The sequence below is a fragment of the Sycon ciliatum genome, chromosome 6, assembly GCF_964019385.1.
Source record: "Sycon ciliatum chromosome 6, ocSycCili1.1, whole genome shotgun sequence".
NCBI lineage: Eukaryota > Metazoa > Porifera > Calcarea > Leucosolenida > Sycettidae > Sycon > Sycon ciliatum.
In genome coordinates, this window is record NC_088648.1 from 5,186,096 (window position 1) to 5,209,295 (window position 23,200).

The window sequence follows — 23,200 nt, forward strand, 5'->3', positions numbered from 1 at the left end:
CTGACTGTATATAGTATCTAGTTACAGTGGTGGAGAGTTACTCTTAACTCGTTTCCATATGTCCTTTTCCTTTCTACTTTTATTATTGGCTCAATACCCGAGTTTCAAATAATAATAATAATAATAATAATAATAATAATAATAAACCTCGAAGTTCCAAACTCATGGTGGTGATACATGGTTGGGAAATGTCTTCTATATTATTTGTTATCACTCTCTTATTATTGACCCCCACAGAAACTTGTGATCTCTAAGCGGACAAATATCAGCATATATTGACCGCTAATATTGACCACTTATTATTGACCACTTCGCCCGAGGACTTAGAACTTTTTCCTCAACTTATACAAAAAAATCAGAACTGAAAGAAGAAAAATCTGAAGCCAAACGTTTGGGATACAAACCCAAAGTGTCAGATTCTCAGTCAAAGAACTTGGGGAACATACTACAAGTGACAACTGAAAACTTCTGTTTATAGAGAAGTAATGTCCAATGTAAACGGCATATGTACATACTATGTACTATTACAATAGTATTCCTTTCTTCCTATAAACACAGCTAAAAACAGTTTAGGTATGCTATGTCGTGATAAATCTATTATTGCCCTCATGATCGGTCAATATATGAAATATAGACCTCGTAAAAGACCTCGGGGGACCTCGGTCTTTTACTCGTTCTATATTTCATATATTGACCTCTTTAATCGTGCAATAAGTATAGATTATAGACCGGTTAGGAGGTCTATACAGGATATATAGACCGAGTAAAAGACCGAGGTCCCCCGAGGTCTTTTACGAGGTCTATATATCCTGTATAGACCAACTATGAGGTCTATAATCTATTTATCGTGTTCTCCACGCAATAGTTTCTCTTCATATACGACATATCCTTGTAATTCTAGTATTATACTATAGCCTATACCGCATTGTACTGCATTGAAAGTCAAGATCATTATTTAAACTAGGTTCAGCATCGGTAGCACAGTGGCTGGGTGGTAAGGAAGAGTGACTGAGATTCACAAGGTTGTGGGTTCTAATCCCATCTTGTGTATTTCTGCTTTCTTCAAAAATTTCTTTTTCTAAGTTGGAGAGAAAATTTCTAAGTCCAAGAAGTTCTATTAAAGGAGTCAAATATAAGTAGTCAAATATATCGCGTATTTGACTGCTTAGTCAAATACGCGATATATTTGACCGCTTAGGTATCAGGAAAATTAGTGGGGTCAAATACTAAGAAGGCGATAATAGATACTTATCACTCTTCTATATCGACCTCCACTAATTCTCGTGATCCTTGACTGGTCCTATATTACCCATATCGCCGCAATATCGACCACTTAGGCCGAGTAAAAAAAATTACTAGATGATCGTCCTTTTTTTTGGAAAAATCGGGGAGGGCGGGAGGATTTTATTTTTATTTTTTTACTTTTTACCCTCTCATGCACACAGTGTACACAACAACATCAAGGTTTTTTTTCTCTTTTTTTCTTTTTTTTTCTTTTTTTCTTTTTCTTTCTTCAGCAGATCGATACTGACGTTGTGATATACTAGTAGTATGTGGTCCATATAGTAAAGAAAGTATTAAACAAAGAGCAGTTGCAGTAGAGACAGTGTAGATGATGCACACACTTGGCTCAACATTCACCTATTCAAGTTCAACGTAAGTCTCTTGTACTACTACGTAGTAGGCATTGCTAGACTATCCCTATCGGAACGCATCAGCAACTGTTGCATCGGCAGGAACGACGCAGCCATACCACGACTTCAACACTTTCGTTGCAGCACGAATTTGCAAGAGAACGAAGGGCATCGCAACGACAGCACCAGATGATTCGAAACAGAGGACAACAACTCACTCTACAGATCTGCGTCAAGCTGGAACACAGTCAAGAACTTCGACATCGCGAAGCAACTACCAACAATTTACTTTTGACAAAGTAAGTTCGTCACGGAAAACGCGTGCACATGTTTCCTGCATCCGCGATCGGTAAAAAACCAACGATTTCGGCAAAAACTCACGATTTAAAAAATAAAATATTTCTTGGGGCGCTGACAAAAACTGGGGCGGACGGGGACGATCATCTAGCTTTTTTTTTTACTTGGCCTTATATCGACCGCTTGTATCGACCACTTAGGCATTGTAATCTTTCGACTTTGGAGGAACTTAGAATTTTTCTCTCCACTTCAAAAAGAAAAATTGAAAGAAAGAAGACAAAGGAAGAGAACAAGCAGGATTTGAACTCACAACAGTATGAATCTCAAGCAACCCCTTATACCACCCAGCCACTGTGCTGCAGATGCTGAACTCTGTTGTTCTTACAGTCTTGTACCCAAAATAGGCAACATCCTATTTACACTATAGTATAAATGCTATACTAAAAATGTTAAAATAGCTCCTAAAGGTTCAAATTTTGGGGTTATGGCAAAGGAATCGTGATAAATAGGATATTGACCAAGACGAGGTCTATATGGGAAATATAGGCCGAGTAAAAGACCGAGGTCCGTATATTCATTCGTTTATCAGCAGCATTCAACAGCGACTATAGTCGAGGAGCAAGGATGGCCAAAAACTGCCATTGTTCTCAATTTTCGTTGCTGTTGGTCACCTTGGAATTCGTCCCTGTCCCTCCTGCTTCGATAGAACGTCTCATGACGATATTAAAGGGGAAGTATACCCTACAATGAAATTTTCACCAGTTGTAGTCTTCTGGGTGCTGAGTCGAATGGTCTTGGTCCGAGGAAGCTGCGACGCTCCCTTCCTTCTTTTTTCCCAATCGAACCCGCGCACTTCCACCGAAACTGGGTGACTGCGCCCTACTAGATGGGGATTTGTATGCAAAATCTCACCAAAAGTGCTATGTCGTTCTTAGAAAGGAACGGATGACCGCGATTGGCCCATATGTTGTAGTCTTTTGGACGCTGAGTCGACTGGTTTTGGTCCGAAAAGGCTCCGATGCAGCGTTCCTCCTTTATTCCCAATCGAACATGGTTGAACAAGCGGTCACGTGCTCCTGGGTGCCCAAATCACCTGGTCACCGCGCCAGCAGGCGACAACTTTCACACCAAGGTTCAACTCGAGTTCAACTCGAGTGACAGGACTGCACCCAAAAAAGGTCAAACAGGCTAGTAAGTTGTACCCTGCAGGCACGGTGACCAGGTGACTCGTGTACGCAGGAGCACGTGACCGCTTGTTCAACCATGTTCGATTGGGAATAAAGGAGGAACGCTGCATCGCAGCATTTTCGGACCAAAACCAGTCGACTCAGCGTCCAAAAGACTACAACATATGGGCCAATCGCGGTCATCCGTGCTTTTATAAGAATGAAATGGCGCTTTTAGTGACATTTTGCATACAAATCCCCATCTAGTAGGGCGCAGTCACCCAGTTTCGGTGGAAGTGCGCGAGTTCGATTGGGATTCAAGTAGGAAGGGAGCGTCTCAGCTTCCTCGGACCACGACCATTCGACTCAGCACCCCGAAGACTACAACTGGTGAAAATTTGATTTTAGGGTATACTTCCCCTTTAAACGGGAAGGTGACTCCTTCTCTCCCTCTCTTGGGATAATTATGTCTCTATCGAACCTAGTGGATGGGGGCTTCTTCAGACAGGAAGGAAGCCAATTTAGTTTAGCGATGTTCAATGTACGTGGTCTATCGTCGAAAGTCAAACGTGAAGCGCTCTGTCGTGATTTGGCCAAGTACAAAATTGATGTTTGTGCCGTGCAGGAAACTAAAATTTGTGAAACGAGGCAAGAGTATTGTGGTGGCTATGTTCTTTACACGCTGTCGCCAACCTGTCGTCATTATGGTCTGGCATTTGCAGTAAGAAGCAGCTTGGAGCCGAGAGTCGAGAGAGTTTGGAGCGTTTCTGACCGAGTCGCTGGAATTTCGTTACAATTGGGAAAAAAATCGACATTGAGTATCCTGAATGTGTATGCCCCGACGTCAGCTCGCTGCAGAGACAACAACTTTGAATTGGATGAATTCTACGATACCTTGACCAGAGCTATACATGACGTGGACTCGAGTTCCCTCTTCTTTGTTATTGGAGACTTCAACGCGAAAGCTGGAACGAAGCAGCAGGACGAATCATGTATTGGCAGCCATGGGCGTGGAATCAGAAACGTCAGCGGAGAGACGCTAGTGCAGTTCTGTGAAATTAACAGATTATTCTTATCATACACAGCGTTCTGCCACTCTGCAAGGCACAGGACCACATGGACAGGACAGCGACTTGACAGAGCCAGTGGCAAGATTGTCAACATTTACAACCAAATTGATTATATTCTGTGCCGTCAATCGCAAAAGAGACTATTCACCAACGCCAGAAGTTACAATGGAACGGAAGTCACATCAGATCATAGGATTGTGGTGGCTCGCACGCTTTTACCTCGAGTATTCGGCATATGGGGTCGGGCGGCGCGGAGCAGCCAGAAGAAGGTGGATCGCCTAGCAGTGCATCGTTTACCCGGGAATCCACAACTGCAGAATCAGCTAACATTTGCCATCTCAGACAGAATTCAGAGGGTGTCAGAAGATCAGCCCAACACCGGATGGGATGCAATAGCTGCAGAGATCTTCCACGGGGGCAAAGAGATTGTGGGTGTGACAGCCAAGACCAGTCATCGTCACCATGACCCAGAGATCGAGAGACTTTCCTGCATGCAGAGAGATGTCCGACTCCGTATTCAGGGCAGTGATGACCCAATCGAGCGAGAAATGTTGAGGACTGACCGGAATCGAATCCTGCATGATATCAGGAACAGATCCATCACAAACAGAGAAAATGAACTAATATCGCGAGCAGAGGAGATAGAGAGGCTCAAGGATGGAGCCCAGATGTTCCAAGCTGTACACTTGCTCCGGCGAAAGCCATCGCAGAAAGTCGTCGTTAAGGACAGCCAGGGCAAGATCATATGTAATGATAAGCAAGCAAGCTTGGAGATTAAGAATCATTTCTCATCGCAGCTCAGTGACTCTGCAATTCAGCAATTTGGATCCTTCACTGGGGAACCTCGACCGCTGCAGCATCCCGTTTCAACGGAGGAAGTGAAAACAGCACTAGCAAGACTCAACAACGGTAGAGCTGCAGGACCCGACAACATCCCGGGTGAGCTGTTGAAGTACTCAGCCGATGCCACTGCTCCCGTCATAAGCCGATGCATCAACAGCCTATTTCAGCAACACCGGGTAGAGCCATTCATCGGTCATGGCACACTAATACCTCTCCAGAAGCCCGGAAAGCCGGTGGGTGCTTTAACCAGTCTGCGACCGATCATCCTCCTGACAACTCTACGCAAAGTCATGTCGCTGGTAGTCCTCAAGCGCATCTCGCCAGCCGTAAACGATTTCCTATCACTGAACCAAAGTGGTTTTCGTGCAGGAAGGTCAACAGCTGATGTGGTCTGGTGCCATCGGTGGTTAGCAGCTACGACCCAGCGGTACCACTGGTCATTCAGCATACTGGGCATCGACATGTCACGTGCCTTTGACACGATCAGGCGAGGACAGTTGATGGACGTGGTTCAGCGATTCTTGGAAGAAGACGAGGTACGCTTGATCCGTTACCTGATCTCAGATACGAATTTGGCAGTCAGACTGGGCACGGAAACATCAAGCTCTTTCTCCACTAACATTGGTACCCCGCAAGGCGACTCCTTGTCGCCAATTCTATTCGTGATCTACCTGGAAGCTGCCCTGCAGGATGTGCGACAGCGAATGGCTGCGCCTGTGGCCCGGCATCCTCCGTACGATGTGGAGTACGCCGATGATGTGGACTTCATCAGTATCTCTAGTGATTGGCTTCGGATGTTAGAGCCACAAGTTGCCACCATCTTGGGTACATGGTCCCTTACCGTCAACCAGACCAAGACAGAATTCACAGCCATCCAGCGAGAGGCCGATCGTGCTGATGAGCCATGGCGTATGGTCAAGAAACTCGGCTCTCTCCTTGGTGATGCAGAGGATGTCACCCGCAGAAAGCAGCTTGCGGCGATAGCGTTTAAGTCCCTCTGCCAGTTATGGAAGAGAAGAGACCAAGTGAGTCTGGAGGTGCGCGTCCGGCTGTATAACTGCTTCGTGTTACCTGTCTTGCTTTACAACTGCTCCACATGGGGCATCACTCGACAGACAATTGAAGCGCTGGAATCGTATCATCGGCGGCAACTTCGGCATATCTTGGGTATCAGGTGGCCCAACCGACTGTCGAACGATTTGGTTTACGAGCGCTGCAGTGCTGCTCCACTTGGCAACATTCTGGTGAATGCAAGATGGCGGCTGTTTGGCCACATCCTGCGATCAGATGAGCACACACCGGCTAGGGAGGCCATGAGTGGGTTCTTTGGCTGCTCCGTGCCGGGATACCGTGGGCGGCCGCGGATCACGCTACCGGTCCTGCTGAATCAAGACGCGGAGCGAGTCGGCTGCCGTCTGAGGACTCCAAGGGACTTGCAGCTGATGGCTCAGCGAGCACTGGATCGCCGTGAATGGACATATCTGTGCAACGCAGTTACAGATGCGTACAAGGCAGAGTACTGGTGAAGGAAGTTGGCATTGCAATGGTTTGAGCTACATTCTTTGTTGTTGGTACTCTGATTATCCGTATTATCCGTATTCACATGGCCTTTGCCATTCATTCAGTATATTAATGTCATCAATAATGATATTCTTGTTTGTATTAGTTTATGTGACACCATTTTCTATTTTTCTTTGCCTGCCTGCCTGCTGGTGGCCTTTTTTCGCATGGTTCGGTGCAAGCGAATTTGGGCGAGCCCATTGACGCGGGAGCACAAATAATAATAATAATAATAATAATAATAATACCCAAAAATCAAATTTCCACCAGTTGTAGTCTTCGGGGGTGCTGAGTCGAATGGTCTTGGTCCGAGGAAGCTGAGACGCTCCCTTCCTCCTTTATTCCCAATCGAACTCGTGCACTTCCACCGAAACTGGGTGACTGCGCCCTACTAGATAAGGATTTGTGTGAAAAAAGTCACCAAAAACGCCGTTTCATTCTTATTAAAGCACGGATGACCGCGATTGGTCCATATGTTGTAGTCCTTTGGCCGCAGAGTCAACTGGTCTTGGTCCGAAAAGGCTGCGATGCAGCGTTCAGCCCTTTTTCCCAATCGAACACGGTTGAGTAAGCGGTCACGTGCTCATTTACAGCCTGTTTGGGCCCGTTTATGTCACTCGAGTTGAACCTTTGAACCAGGGAGTCGTAAAAGCCTCTGACGACTCCCTGCTTTGAACCTTTGAGTTGAACCTTTATGTGAAAAATGTAGCCTCCAGGCACGGTAACCAGGCGACTGGTGTACGCATGAGTATGTGACCGCTTACTCACCCGTGTTCGATTGGGAATAAGGGCCGAACGCTGCATCGCAGCCTTTTTGGACCAAAACCAGTCGGCTCAGCGGCCAAAGGACTACAACATATGAACCAATCGCCGTCATCCATGGTTTTATAAGAACGAAACGGCATTTTTAAAGTGTTTTTCCGCACAAATCCCTATCTAGTAGGGCGCAGTCACCCAGTTTCGGTGGAAGTGCGCGAGTTCGATTGGGAATAAAGGAGGAAGGGAGCGTCTCAGCTTCCTCGGACCAAGACCATTCGACTCAGCACCCCGAAGACTACAAATGGTGAAAATTTGATTTCAGGGTATACTTCCCCTTGAATACTAATGAGCTTGTAGGAGGGCGATTGCAGTGAGACGAATTTTGAATAGATAAGCACAATTTCTGAATATTCGTTTTGCCTATGTAGCTGAGATGTGGTCGATTCAAATGCCGTTTGCCATTGCAACAATCGGAGGACTAGTGACTGTACCTTGCCAATGTGCTTTTACAGGTCTGTGAGTGACATTCCCGGGTGTAAACCGTTACTTTTATCAATGTTACATAATAGTACACCTACTTGAAATACTTGCTGTGCAGAGAATTTGTGCTGGTGAAATATGTCTATCAATCTGCGAGTGAGTGGCAACACCCCAACGGGTGATGACAAACCCTGTCAGAAACTGCGGGGCGTAGAATAGAAAAACTATGGAACGCGGAACGAACGAAATCAGGTGAGAATCTGCACAACGATAATTATGGCAATTCCTGTGGAACGAATGTCTATTACTCAACCGACTAGAGAATAGATTTTGACTGCTACTTTGTAATTCATAAAACTAGCGCGATACTAATAAGGAGAACTAAATTGTATCGACGCAACAATATGTCTCAACTACAAACGCTATACTAAAATACAACAATAAATTCTGAGAATAATTACGCAATTCGAAGATGTCAAGGCACATACATGAACGCAAACTAATAACACAAATCCATGAACCACGACAAGATTACATAGCTGCATCAGTTCACATTGTGGCGAACGTCTTCAGCACATCCTCCCCCTCTTGATCCGACTAGGATCAATCTACAAACTCGAGAGGACATACCTTTGTAATTGGTCGGGTCATTCGCTTACCGGCGACCTGCACTTCAACGACGCGTACCTTTCCGTCAGCGCCCGGGAAGGTCTGAGTGACTCGACCCAATGGCCATTGACCACGTGGGGAATCAGGTTGGATGACTAGGACAACGCCATCGCAGCTGACGTCCTTACGCTCGGCAAGCCACTTCCGGCGCTGATTCAATGCCGGAACCCACTCTGTCAGCCAATGCTGCCAGAAGTGCTGCAGCAGCTCTTGGATACGACGCCACCGGTTCCTCGAGTGAAATGGCTGAGTGTCCACTGACTCGGGTGCATACTGACCACCGGCTTGCCCAATCAGGAAGTGGTTGGGTGTCAAGGGACTTACATCTGCAGGGTTGGCGCTTTGGAAGGTCAGTGGGCGCGAGTTGAGTAGGGCTTCCGCACCTGTGAAGGCGGTCATTAACTCTTCATCTGTAATGTCTGCGTTCCCTAGGATCTTGGCAGTTTCTCTTTTCGCTGACTTGATCATGGCTTCGTGCGCTCCGCCGAAATGCAGGGCGAGTGGTGGGTTGAATGACCAGTCCATCTTGCGGTTTGCTGCTGACCGCTGGATGGCATATTTGTCAAGCGCATCGACCAGCTCTCGCAGCTCCCGATTAGCGCCGATAAAGTTAGTTCCATTGTCCGACAGAACTTGCACTGGTAGTCCACGGCAATGGGCAAAACGCGAGAATGCGCGCAGGAATGAATCAGTATCAAGCCCATACGCAAGCTGCAGATGAACTGCATGACTTAACAGACAGGTGAAGAGGCACAAGTATCGCTTTTCCACGGCCTTGGATTGTGATATACGGCCCAGCAAAGTCCACAGCCGTCTCAGTAAATGCTCGAAGTGGTGGCTCCAGACAACTCTTCGGAAGGGGTGCCATCACTTGCTCAGCTGGCTTCGCCCTCGTGCGTATGCTCCGCGCACATTCGTGTTCCCATTCCGGTATCACCTCTCGAGCAGCCACTATCCAGAATCTCTCGCATACCGATGAAAGTGTCTGGTTGGTACCGCCGTGCTGCTGCAATTCGTGGTGATGCTTAACCACTAACTTCGTGATATGGTGGTGTCGTGGCAGAATAACTGGGTAACGTACGTCGTACGGTAGCCACTCTGCGTACTTCGTTCGACCGTCGCAACGTAACAGACCATCTTCGTCGACTCTGGGACTTAGCTTGCTGAGAACTGAACTAGCTGGAAGGGCCTTGCCATTTGCTAGTGCCTGCAGCTCTTGTCCAAAGGCTTCTGCTTGTGCGCCCTTGAACAACAGACGCTCGGCGTCTTGAAGCTCTGAAACTGTCAGCTCCCCCGTGGCGCGCTGATTACTGCTCACATTACTGATAAAGCGTAACACCAATCCTGTTATTCGTACGAGATACTGAAAATCTGAATAACACTCTGGGGTTAATCGCCACATGGTGTCGGTGTTTGATGTGGATACACTGGCAAATGTTGACGGAAGCGCTGCTGCCTTGCGGACTTCTGCAGCAGCTGTTGGTGATGCTGTCGTGGTAGCTGCTGGTTGTGGCCACTCTGTAGATGGCTGCAGGGGAAAGGCAGGACCTTCCCACCACAAGCTGCTCTCCGCGAGGTTCGTTACCGTTGCGTCTCGGGACACGAGATCTGCTAGATTCAGCGCTGTCGGGACATAGCGCCACTGCCCAGGTCGAGTTAGCATCTGGATGTAGCCGATCCGATGTGTGATGAATGGTTTGTATTGCCGACTGGGTTGCCGGACCCAATGGAATACATCCATGGAATCAGTCCAGAAGACTGCATTCTGCAGCTGTAGCTGTGTTGCTGAAGCAACTGCAGATCCGAGTTCTGCTGCGGTTACTGCAGCCATCAACTCGAGCCGAGGAATGCTGATCGCTTGCAGCGGAGCGACGCGACTCTTTGCTGCCATGAACCGAGCCGCGACATCACTGCTATCCTGGCTGTGCATGTATACGGCTGCGCCGTAAGCGAGACTGGATGCATCTGCAAACAAATGCAGCTGCTGCTGGCTGTTAGTCAAGCTGAGGCATCTTGGGACTCTGATTGACACGAGTTGCTGTAGCTGCTGAAACCACCTGGTTGCTGAGGCTTTCAGTAGCGGATTCAGTTCTTCGTCCCAGTTTGTGCCGGACGTCCATATGTCTTGCATAATGATCTTGCCCTGCACAACTACTGGTACAATCAGGCCTAGCGGGTCGAAGAGCTGACTGATGCGCTGCAGAAACTGGCGCTTCGTGCTGATTGTTTCACTTGAGGTTGCCGGACGGAACGTGAACACGTCTTCGGCTGCTTTCCAGAGAATGCCGAGAGCTTTAACCGCCGGTAGCTCCCCAGACTCCAGATTGATTCCGGCTGCCTGTAGCTCTGCTGGGATGGCTTCGAGCACTTCCGGTGCATTCGACAGCCACTTGCGTGCGCTCATGCCGGCTCCAGCCCACATCGCTGACAGATCGTGGTACAGCTTCTTGCCGTCTGTTACAGTTTCCCCCAAATCCAGCGTATCGTCCATGTAGGTGGAGTCAAGTATGGACTCGGCTGCTCGGGGGCTTTCTTCTCGGTGTCGTCTAGCGTGTTCCTGTGCAACAAATTGTGCCAGAAACGGTGACACGCAGAGGCCGAACACAACTCTCTCAAATTCATACGCATCGGGTGGCTTACTGGTGTCGAGATTTCGCCACAGGAAACGTAGGCAGGGCCGATCGGCTGGTGCTACCTTCACTTGCTGGTACATTTCTGATATGTCGCATACGATGGCGACTGGGTGCTGCCGAAAGCAAAGGAGAACATCGAAGAGACTGCGTTGCAGCTTCGGGCCCGCGTGGAGGTGTTCATTCAGTGAGTCGCCTTGGCATCGTGCCGCCGCGTCAAACACTATCCGCAGCTTCGTTGCGCTCTTGTCCGGTCTTAGGACGGGAAAGTGTGGAAGTAACCATCGTGTTGTGCTGACTTCCGTGGGTAGCACCTTGCGGACGTAGCCCTTCTTCACGTATGACTCAATTACGTTGCTGTATGCCTTGCCGACTGCTGTGTCCTTCTTCAACCGGTGCTCTGTATTTCTGAGCCGCTTCTCCGCCATGATGGCGTTGTCTGGTAGCTCGGCTCGGTTGCCTTTCCACGGTAACGGAACCGTGTACTTGTCGTCCGACTTGGTGAGCCCAGCGCTGACGATGTCCTGTGCTGCCTTATCGTCAGCAGTGCGTTGCGACTCGGCTACCATTGCTGCTGGTACCTTCTCGACTTCCCAGAACCGTTTGATTTGAGTGCCCAGATCATCTACCTGGCGTGTCAACAGGGTGCGTGGGAGGGTCTCACTGTCCGTTGACCCAACACAGGTCCATCCGAGTGGTGTCAGGCGGGCAATGGGCTCGCCACGTTGGCCGGTGATGTCTTTGATAGACTTGTGAAGCTCGGCGTAGTCCAGGCCAATCAGGAGATCAATGGTAGGTTTGCGGCCAAGCGGTGTAATTTCGAGATTAGCTAAATGCTGCCACGCTCGCTTCTTGTTCCACCAATTGACGGCTCTGGCATCTCCCACTACATCAGTTATTGTGTCAGCTTCCATCTTGAGCTTCACTGTAGTGTCGGTGCTCTCAAGCTCAAACTGGACTGGCATGCTGGTGAACGTCTCTACGGTGCCGCTCAGGACGGCTACCCGAACTTCTCGCCGTTTACCCTGCAAGCCGAGCTCTTTAGCCAATACCTCATTGACGTAAGTCATTGTGCTCCCGTCGTCGAGCAGAGCGTTGATTTCCACGGACTTGCCGTTAGCTCGCACAATCATGGGTACAGTACTTAGCGAGACAGACTCTTTATGCCGTCTAGTCTGAAGTGTCGCGGCTGCTAGATGACTTCGTTCATCTGGTTTCTGAGACGGCTTCTCCTTGTCGCAGCCACCAGGTGTTGTTGTTGGTTTGTGCAGGAGGTAGTTGTGTGTGTCCTTGCAACCGTTCACATTACATGTTCGCCTCCTGGTGCAATCGTTCCCACGGTGTCCTGTGCCGAGGCAACAATAGCAAAGGTTGAGACGTTTAGCATGTACCCAACGCTTGGATGGCTCAGCGGTCTTGAACTGTTGGCAGTTCCAAATTGCATGGCTCTCTTCGCAAAGACCGCATGTAGATGTTGATTTGGCCTTCTTGTCGGTCGCCAGATGGGCCCGTCGTGTGCCAGCTTTGGCATTGCTGCTATTTCTGCTTCCGGTGCTGCTACTGCTGTTGCTGCTACTGCCGCTGACGCCGTCCACTGTCTCTGTCGCTGTAGCGATGATGGCTGCCTCTCGGTTCACCCACTCTTGTAGTGTTCTCACGGATTCGTGCTTGGAGTTTTCCAGCACCCAACGGTGATACTGTGTGAGAATTGGTGAGGCCAATTTCTGCTGCAGCCTTGTGTACATTGTGCCAATGCCGAGCTCGGACTGCAATCCGGCGTCCGTCATTTGTACGATGGTGACTTCTAGGAGGTCAGCAAACTTTTCCAGATCTGCTGCCTTTGCGGTTCGTATCTGGTTGAACTCCTCTAGTTCTTCCACGTGTACAGAGATTTGTCTTCGTTGTCCACTGTATCGTTGTTCGAGCCGGCGTAGCGCTGCGTCGTACGAAGACGGTGAGAATCTAAGACTCTCAACAACTGTCAGTGCCTCACCACTCAGATACTGCCGCAACTGCAGAAACTTAATCTCTTTCGAGAGCGGCTGTTTGTCGACACATACTACGAACGCTGCTTTCCATCGGTCGTACTCGCGCTTATTGCCACTGAATGTTGGGATTGACACCTTCTTCAGATTCTTAGTGATATCTGATGATGGCTGTTGGACATGCACCTGTGAACTATACCCTGACTGTGGTGGTGGATATAGCGGCGGGAGAGATGCCTGAGTGTACGGTAACGTGGGCGCTGAATACGGACTAGGATACAGTGTAGGTAAGGCTTGTGGTGTGGACTTTTGCTGAGTATACTGCGGTGTGTATGACTGTGTGTACTGTGGCGTATACGGCTGTGACGGCTGTGGTGTATACGGCTGTGATGTATACGACTGTGCCGAATACTGGTATTGCGGCGCCGAATTAGAATACTGTTGCTGTGCTGGCTGCTGTACTGACAACGGTGCGTACTGCGGCTGAGTCGCTTGTACGGTAGACTGCTGCTGTGGCGGAATATACTGCTGCTGCATGACCTGTGATGCATACTGTGGCTGTGGTATCTGCAATGAATCCTGCTGCGATTGAGACGTCGGCAAATACAATTGCTGCTGTGTCGACGGCTGAAACATACTATTAGGTGCGGAAGATTGCAGAGTTATAGGCTGAGTGGCAGTCTGGCCTACTCTGGTCTTGGCTATTGCCGGCAAGTTCATCCCAGACACTGGCAGAGTGGTATGCACAGTTGCACTTGTAGTAGGCACTGCTGGTGCATGCCTGCTGCGAGTGCTAGTCTTGGTCCCAGTGGCAACGCTGACTGTCACAGTGCTTCCCATACCTATCACTGGCCTGGCCTGCAGGTAACCTGGTGGTGGTGCACTGGATGCTGCCAGGTAGTTAGCACTGCAACTGGCACCTGTACTTGTGAAACTAATGCTTGTCACACTGGCCTGTGCTGGTGGCAGGTTGTTTATGGTTGCAGGTGACAACCCTGCAGTGGTGCTGATACATGTACTAGAAGTAGAACTAGTACTGTTACTAGTGTTAGTGTGAATAGTGGCAGAAGTACTAGCAGATCTACTAGTAATTCTAGTGCTGGACTGAAGCGCTCTGTCTCCAAGACTGAAGCGCTCTGTCTCCGAGACTGAGGCCCGCTACGTCTGCTCTAACTTTTACTTCACTGGCACCGGGCTGAGCACCAGCTTCTCTGATCGCTGTGTGCTCCACAGCACTACTACTATCTGTCTGCGGCGCTAGCGACTCCACTCCGTACTCCCGTGCTCCACCAGCATGTTCATCGCGTTCATCAGCGCTGTTCTCATCGACAAGAGCAGTGTGCCTATCCAGGTAAGCTCGCACTGTTTGTAGATTTGAGTTTTTCAGGACGGACTTCGAAAACGTGTACTGGGCATGACAAAACTGCTGTATTCCCGACAGAAGTCCGCACTTCGTTCCATCGCGGACGTATACCTTCTCTTCTGTTTGCTCCGCATCCTCGGATAACTTGCGTAATTCTCCCAGACAGTATGGGGTCTGCTGAACGTAACTCGCCAGGGTCCTGGTGACTCCTGCAAGTTCATCCATGGCTCCTTGCAGCAAGGAAACTGCTTTCAGTACCGTTGCCTTGTCCGGCACAGGTCGCGTGTCGACATCTACCAAGACCAACAGCCCACGCCTCGCATTCGTGAGCTGCGTCTTTGCTGCCGACTTCCACAGCTTCAGGAGCTTGATCTCACGCTCCAAATCAGGGCATTCCTCCAAGGATGCCATTCTCAGGCGAGGATCCTAACCTAACGACAAACCATCCTCTGCTACCAAAATGTTACGGAGGTTTATCGTCCCGTAACGGACTAAAGATCGGTTGGCTAGCACGAAACAAGGAAGACTCGAAACTCAACGAACGTCGCCATTCTTCTCTCAAAAATCTGTTCAAGCTCACAACGAGCTCCGTCGAAAACTTGATCGAGAGCAAAAAATAAAAGAGCGTACGTGTTCGCAAAGTGCTGTATTGCAATGTGCAATGCAGTGCCCAAAAACAGAAACCCGTAACGAATGCATGCGGCAAATACGGCGTCGCGTCCGGAATCGCGGTACGCGACGACGCGTTTGCGGAAATCAAGATATGAAACGCTACGGCAGTGCAGAAGCAAGAAAACAAGAGAAACGAAAATTCAAGTGTGAATCGTAAAGAAAAGAGAACAAAGGACTTGAAATACTTGCTGTGCAGAGAATCTGTGCTGGTGAAATATGTCTATCAATCTGCCAGTGAGTGGCAACACCCCAACGGGTGATGACAAACCCTATCAGAAACTGCGAGGCATAGAATAGAAGAACTATGGAACGCGGAACGAACGAAATCAGGTGAGAATCTGCACAACGATAATTATGGCAATTCCTGTAGAACAAATGTCTATTACTCAACCGACTAGAGAATAGATTTTGACTGCTACTTTGTAATTCATAAAACTAGCGCGATACTAATAAGGAGAACTAAATTGTATCGACGAAACAATATGTCTCAACTACAAACGCTATACTAATATACAACAATAAATTCTGAGAATAATTACGCAGTTCGAAGATGTCAAGGCACATACATGAACGCAAACTAATAACACAAATCCATGAATCACGACAAGATTACATAGCTGCATCAGTTCACATTGTGGCGAACGTCCTCAGCACACTGATTTCTTGACCAACGCCACGCCACTTCTTGCATGTGCCGAGGCTGGGGGCATACTCCTTCAGCCAACATCGCCAGAACATGTCAGCTAGAATATGCGATAGACGCCACGGCTTGCGGCAGCACAGGTCGCGCTCCGTATACTCTCCGGGTGGCTGTATGCTACTAGATGTGCTGAGCAGAAAGTGGTTAGGCGTGAGGCTCTCCGGATCGTTGGGGTCTACTGGCACGTGCGTCCGTGGTCGGCTGTTGACGAGACTCTCTGCCTCAATCATGAGGGTCAACAGTACCTCGTCCTTCGGAGCACGCTCATGCAGTATCACCTGCAAGGTGGACTTCACGGATCTCACCAGGTGCTCCCCATGTGCGGAGCAGATGCCGGGTTGAAACTCCACTCGATGCGAAGTAACGCCAAGTCGGCGGTGAGCTGGTCTTGGTCGAGGTCGTTCAAGGACTCATGCAGCTCTCGTTCTGCTCCTCGGAGGTTCGTTCCATTGTCCGACCAAATTTGACGAGGTCGACCACGCCTGCCGATCATCCTACGGATGGCCATGATGCAGGCATCCGTGGTCAGTGCATGTGCACACCATACCTCTTCTCGTGCCGACGTCCGACCGCCACTGTCATCGGTCCGAAGTAGTCCATGCCAACCACAGTAAAAACTGGAACAAATGGTGTGACACGAGTGCTTGGCAGTGGTGCCATCTCTGGTGCAGCTGGCTGTGCTCTGTCGTTGCTGCACTTCTGGCACGTGTTCCAAGAACTTCGGACGGCTCGTCTCAGCCCCATGATGAGATAGCGTTGCCGCAACTCATTGCACACACGCTCTTGCCCTTGATGACATGACGCAACATGATACCACGCAATCAGCAGCCGGGTGAAAGGGTGACTCGGATCGAGCACAACTGGCTGCTTGACCATGTCAGGCAGATCGGAGGAGTTGACCAGTCGGCTTTGGTGAGGCACTACTCCACCAGTGAGCACAAGCGACAGATGTGACAAGCGGCTGTCCTTGTCCACGGGCTTGCCAGACTCGATACTGCGACCTTCAGCAGGGAAACAGTCGGCTTGCACTTGCTGCCACCATAGACACTCTGCACTCTCAAGCTTCTCAGGTACTAGCTCTCCTGGGAGTGGTGCTGATGTACGTAGCGCTCGGTGCTTCAAGATCTTGACGAAGCGGAGTACCCAAGCGGTAACACGGACCAGTCTCATCCACGATGAGAAGTGACTAGGGTCAGGTAGCGCTGCATTCCGCACACACTCACTAGACACAGCTGTGGCTACGAACTCGCCTTTCAGCTTGATGCCGGGACTTGAGTCGGCTACTGCAGGCTTGACATCAAGCGGCCACTGCTCTGGCGGACTCTGCAGATACTCTGGGCCGGTCATCCATCTGCTGCCAAGTGTCAACTCGTCGCTGGCCAGACCACGCGTAGCGTCATCAGCAGGGTTATCCTTGGTGGGGACCCAGCGCCACTGACTGGGTTCCGTTGTCTCAGCGATCTCACCAATCCTGTGGGCAACAAACGTCTTGTAAAGTCTGGCTTCTGACTTGATCCACAGCTGGACAGTACGGGAGTCGCTCCAGAATGTTGTGGAGCCGATAGGTAGATCAAGCTGCTTGGTGAGTGTGTCTGCCAGACGCGTTCCCAGCACAGCAGCTTGCAGCTCAAGACAAGGGATACTGAGTGGCTTGAGCGGGGCAACGCGAGCCTTTGCTGCAACAAACGCAACGTGTACAGCACTGCTCTTGCTGGTGGCTCTGATGTGCGCTACAGCTGCGAATGCTTTTTCGCTAGCGTCGACAAACATGTGCAGCTCGAAGCTCTTGGCGTCTGCTAGTGCAGGATGGTAGCACCGTGGCACCTGCAGCGACACAACTTCATGCAGGCCGGCTTGCCATTTTGACCAGCGCTCAGCCATATCATGGGGCAGCTCATCGTCCCAGCCAAGGCCTGACCTCCATACGTCTTGCAGTAGTATCCTGGCGGTAACGGTGTCCGCCATCAGGAAGCCAAGGGGATCGAACACCGACATCACGTAGCGCAGTACTGTCCGCTTGGTTGCTGAGACGCTGTCGGGCTGTGCTGATAGCTTTGCTCCAACGGCAAAGCTGAGGCAGTCGCTGTTCGGGTTCCATAAGTGGCCAGGTGCCTTCTCTGTGGATGCGTTCCCGGTGGCGAGATTCACCACTTCAGATGAACGAAGTTGGGTGGGTATCCTCTCTAGAACCTGGGACGAGTTACTGACCCAGTTCCGGATCTCGAATCTTCCCCTCCGGTGAATCTCAATCACCGCTGCCGAATGGCTGATGGCATCACACTCCGTAGCTGCACTGTCGAAATAGTCATCCACATAGTGGCGGTCAGTGATGGCTGTGACAGCTTCAGGCATATCCGGACCAAAGACGGTGGCACTATGGTTCTTCGCATGCTGAGCTGTGGTCAGAGATGACACTGCACCAAACGTCATCACCTGCATCTCGTACACATCTTGAGGGCGACTGCACTTGCCATGCGATTTCCCGGCTGCATCAAACACAAGTCTCAGCTTGCCCTTCGTCGGGTTCACCACGGCAAAGTGCGGCAGCCTGGTACCAGGTGTTAGGTGGTTCACATGCGGCCTCTGCTGCTGAAAGGATGCGTGCATATCCCTTCACCAGGTAGCTCTTGATCTTCACTGCATACTGGTCCGCGAGGTTCTGGTCCTTCATCAGACGGCGTTCCAGCTGCTGAAGACGTCTGTCGGCCTGCTGTCAGCTCTCTGGCAATTGCGGGTTATCGTCACGCCACAACAGTCCTGTTTGCCATCTAGTGCCATCGTGAGTCATGGTACTCAGCAACTGTAGCGCCCGCTCATCGCCCTTGCTTCTGGGTAGTGGCGCTGGCTTGACCCCGAAGTCATCTACTGAAAATGCTCTCTTGACCAGTTCATGCAGCTCGTCATCTGCTGACCACGACACGAAGGACACCTCAGAGTCCACTCTTCGGCACTGTCCGGTGTTGCCGTGCAGTACCCAGCCGAGCTTAGTGTTGGTGGCTACAGGTGCATTCGGCAGACCTTCCAAGATCTCCCTTGGTGCCGTCACGTGGTAGTGGTCCTGGCCAATGAGCAGCATAGGCGTTGCCTCTGCCAGTGATGGCAAGTCGATGTGTGCCAAATGCGACCACTGTCGGGCAAGTTTCTGCTGGTTGACAAACTGCTTCGGCAGACTGAGGTTCGCCACTGTCCGGACGTTCTGCAAGTCAAACTGCTCATCCCCGTCTCTAGGTGAGATGCACAGGTTGACGCAACATGAGTTGGCATGGTGCTGACTGTGATTCCCAGTCCAACTCAGGTGCAAGGGATCTACCGGACCAGTAGCGCCCAGCTCCCTGGCAAGCTTCCTGTCAACAATGCTCACGGTGGATCCTTCATCCAGGAGCGCATGTGTCTCGACGCTATGCCTGTTGGATGCTGAGAGCGACACCGGTACAACACGCAGGGCAACTCGAGTTCGCTGAGCGGTGTGGCAATTGACGCTCTCCTACTGTTCAGTGTGGCCACCGCTGTTCCTGTCAGACGGGTGCACTAATTCATGGTGACGTTTTCCGCAGTCACCAACGGAGCAGCGATTCCGGCTCTTGCAGTCAGTTACCCGGTGGCTGCGGCCGAAACAGAGAAAACACAGCTTCTTCTCCGCTACCCATTCCCTACATTTCTGCAGTGGCAGTGCTTTAAAACTGTCACAGCTGCGCAGCGGATGTTGGCTGCTGCAGTAATGGCAGGCAAAGGGTGCACGCTCTTGCTGTCTGGGGCTGCCGCTGTTGCTCAATGTGGTGAGGATGGTCTCACTCCGACTTCTCTTGTTACTGCTGCTGCTGCTGCTGCTGCTGACACTCCCTGTCTTCAGCGCAGTCACTCTGCCTGCTGCACTGGCCTTGCCGCACAGCCACACTGAAAAATCATCCAGTAACAGCTTCTCCGGGTCGAAATTGGCGATCATCTCGCCCCAGTTCAGGCGCATGCCAGTCGGCAGTTTGGCAACAAGTTCCTGTCGCAGCTGAGGGTTGCGCAGGTGCCCAGTACTATTCATTAGCTTCATGATCTGCACCAGCCCACGCACAGCAGTTGAGAACTCTTTGAGCTGCTCAAAGTCGTCGGCTTGCAAAGTGCAGAAACTCTGAGCACGGGTGATGAGGTGGTGCACCACGTGCTCGGGACGGCCAAAATGCTCTTGCAGAGTGGCAAGAATCTCCGGAACATTGTCTGGGACAGCCAGCATAAACTGGACTGCATATCTGGCCTTGCCCTTCAGCGCACGGTGCAGTCGGCTGAGGTTCTCTGCATGCGAAAACCCACAGTCCCGGGTTGTGGTGTCAAACATCTTCTTGAAGATGGGCCACTCTTCAGGCTGCCCAGCAAACTGTGGCAGATCCTTCCCAGCAGCTTGCCTGGCCATACAACCCTTCATATGGCGCTGTGCTGGGGTGTCTGAGGGCTACCGCTGCCAGGATAGCTCCAGTGAGCTGCGCGATGTCAGACTGCGGCTGCTGCTGCGAAGCATGTGACTGCGGCGCCTGCTGCTGACGTACTGCCGGACTGCGTACTGTGGCTGCTGACGTTGCTGGTGGCTGCGTAACATCTGACTGTGGCGTAACATCAGACTGCGGCGTAACATCAGACTGCGGCGACTGCTGCTGACATACTGCCGGACTGCGTACTGTGGCTGTTGACGTTGCTGGTTGCTGGTTAGCTGTAGCTGCGTGGCCATCGCCAGCAGACACTGCCACAGCTGCCTGGGGCGTTCCACCACGTACAGACTGTTGGGCTGGCTGGCCTCTTACACTGCTACTACTACTACTCCTAATGCTAGCATGCGTTGAGCGCCTGGACTCCGAGTATGCACTACTACTAGTACTGGAGCTGTCATGCTGGCTGTTGATGGCTTCATGCTGCAATCCCCAGCTCAATTTGCAGCAGTCTCCTCTGCGACTCTATCTGTTGCTGCTCCAATTCAGCCAGCCTCTTTGCAGCCTCGCACTCAGCTCGTAGGTGCGCACTCCGCGCACCGCGACTACGCGCACTGCTACTACTAACGCTAAAACTGTCCACACCAATGGACTTCAGACTGAGCACATCATGTACACTGGCACTGGGTGATGGTGACAACGACAAATTCACCGCAGCGTCAAACGCAAGCTGAGCGTCAGTCTGTGTCGACTCTAGCCACTCACCGAGCCGGTCTGGAGCTCTCCCTCTGGTGGTTCTGGTGCTCTTGCGCGACATCTCAACGGCAACGATCGAAATGCACACTCAAATTTCAAAAATATACACTATACGATCATAACACAACGAGCTACGGAATACAGAAAGCTTTACTTCAGGGCTGTTCGATTGGCTCCGGATGCGCCTCCGCACATCCGGCTTGAAGGACCAAACGTTCAGGGCAATACGGACAACCCAAGTCACGACCACACATCGAAAACTACTGCTCGCTTGAAGACTGTATAAACGGTGTATTCACAAACAACAACAAATCTGAAAACTGAAAAACTCTGAAAAAGAAACTAAACCAAAAGCCATGAGGTTCGCTCGGCGCCTCGCGCACCAAGACCATCTACGAAAATGGAGGCATCGCAGTTCGCCTTCAAGGAAACAGCAACTATTGCAGCAAAGCGGTGAAAACTGCAAGAAAGCGAAAGCCATAGATGACGGACACAACAGAAAAAGTCTGTACCAAAGAAAGCGCATCGCTAGCCGCGCAGCATTGTACACACACAGCGCACAGTGCACTGTACATTCGGCAAAAAACATAAAAGAAAATCAAGACAGTTCAGAGCGCAAAAAACACATGTTCACGTCATGTTCAAGGAAATTCAAACGAAGAGAAAAGAGAGTAGAGAAGTTTAGAGAAGCACAAGAACGAAGAAATGGAGAAGAGAAACGTTCTTGAGATGAAGAGTAGAGAGAAGAGAGAGACAGACTGGAAAGCAGTTCTACAGAAGACGTGAGAGAGAAGAAAGGTGAGAGAATAGACAGAACGAAAATAGCAAAGACAAAGTCCACAACAAATTCAAAACAATGTCGATCTTGTTCACAAGTTCAACCATCAGGCAGGAACAATGATAGCGGAACACTTACTGTTGAGGGATTTTTTAAGCGGTTCTTCTAAAGTCATCTGGATGTGATTGCCTGCTTTTAAAACTCTGCATAGTCGAGGACCAGGAGAGAAGTTGTTATTGGGTAAATCTCTGTAGATAATGAAAGTGTGACAAAAATTAACCTTGTCTATTAAAGTTACTTCCAACAAGAAGGCAATTAAGGTAATAGTGGAAGAGATTTCAGGATGATCATGTCGTGTGGCTAAGAACAAACGATAGGCTTTTTGATGCTGTCACACACAACTCAGAATAACATGTTTTCGGTGCTATTCAAAGGAGCGTTCAGGAAGAAGCCAAAAAGTACAAGAAGAAAAAGGGTTATGAAGTTGATTGTTCCAACTAGGAACACACGCTTCTTGCCGAACTTGACAATTGACTGACTCACGACTGCCATCCAGAGCACACGAGGAGCACGTCACACCTTCCACTCGGCAAACCTGCAAGAAAGCACCACTCCCTGCTCAATACACAGTGTTTCGGGGAATTCACCCCTCATCCGTTGAGCTTGAGTAGGCTGAGGAAGATTGTGCCTGAAAAGCACCACTTATATACTGCTCTCCAGGCCAAACCATCACCAGGGATACAAACTTACAGAGACGCTTTGTTTCCAGCGCGACAAACACCTCATGAAGCCCCAGGTAGCAGTGTGAGTCAGAGTCACTCATGGAGTTGTGTTAAACAGACATTGAGAGCCAGTATAGCTATTCACAACTCTGTCACCTCCAACAACTAGTTGCACGTCCGCGTGAGGGACAACAATACGAACTTAGAACTTGCGACTTCGGCGGTAATAGTCATGAAGTCGATTGTTGAGTGGAAGGTGCGACGTGCTCCTCGTGTGCTCCGGATGGCTGTCGTGAGTCAGTCAAGTGTCAAGTTCGGCAAGAAGCGTGTGTTCTTAGTTGGAACAATCAACTTCATGACTATTACCGCCGAAGTCGCAACTTCTAAGTAAGAAAAAGGGTAATACAAAAATACGCATGCACACTGTGGTGCAACCCGCTCTCAGCGGTGTATGCAGTTGTGAACCCCATACACAGTGGCACACATAGCGGCGAACTCCGAGACAGTAGAGTGCACAGGGGCAAAACATGTGTACAGTGGCGTACACAAAGTCGAATCCCATTCACAGTGGAATACGCAGTGGCTGCATTCGATTACGCACTTGAATCGATTCATGAATGGAATCTCGCCATTCGATTTCATGTCATGAACCCTGGAATCGATTCAGAATCCATTCACCCAATTCACATGGGGTGATGTGAATAGCA

The 23,200-nt window shown here is 50.1% G+C and overlaps 1 protein-coding gene across 1 annotated transcript in view; it reads right to left on the minus strand.

The window, feature by feature from the left end:
* LOC135819231 (sushi, von Willebrand factor type A, EGF and pentraxin domain-containing protein 1-like) overlaps positions 1 to 23,200 on the minus strand; it is a 157,894-nt gene that overhangs the window by 96,661 nt on the left and 38,033 nt on the right. Inside the window, exon 5 of the mRNA XM_065332398.1 lies at positions 21,910 to 22,019. Coding sequence (XP_065188470.1) covers positions 21,910 to 21,946 — 37 coding nt within the window. The 5' untranslated portion in view covers positions 21,947 to 22,019. The remainder of the gene's footprint in view (positions 1 to 21,909; positions 22,020 to 23,200) is intronic.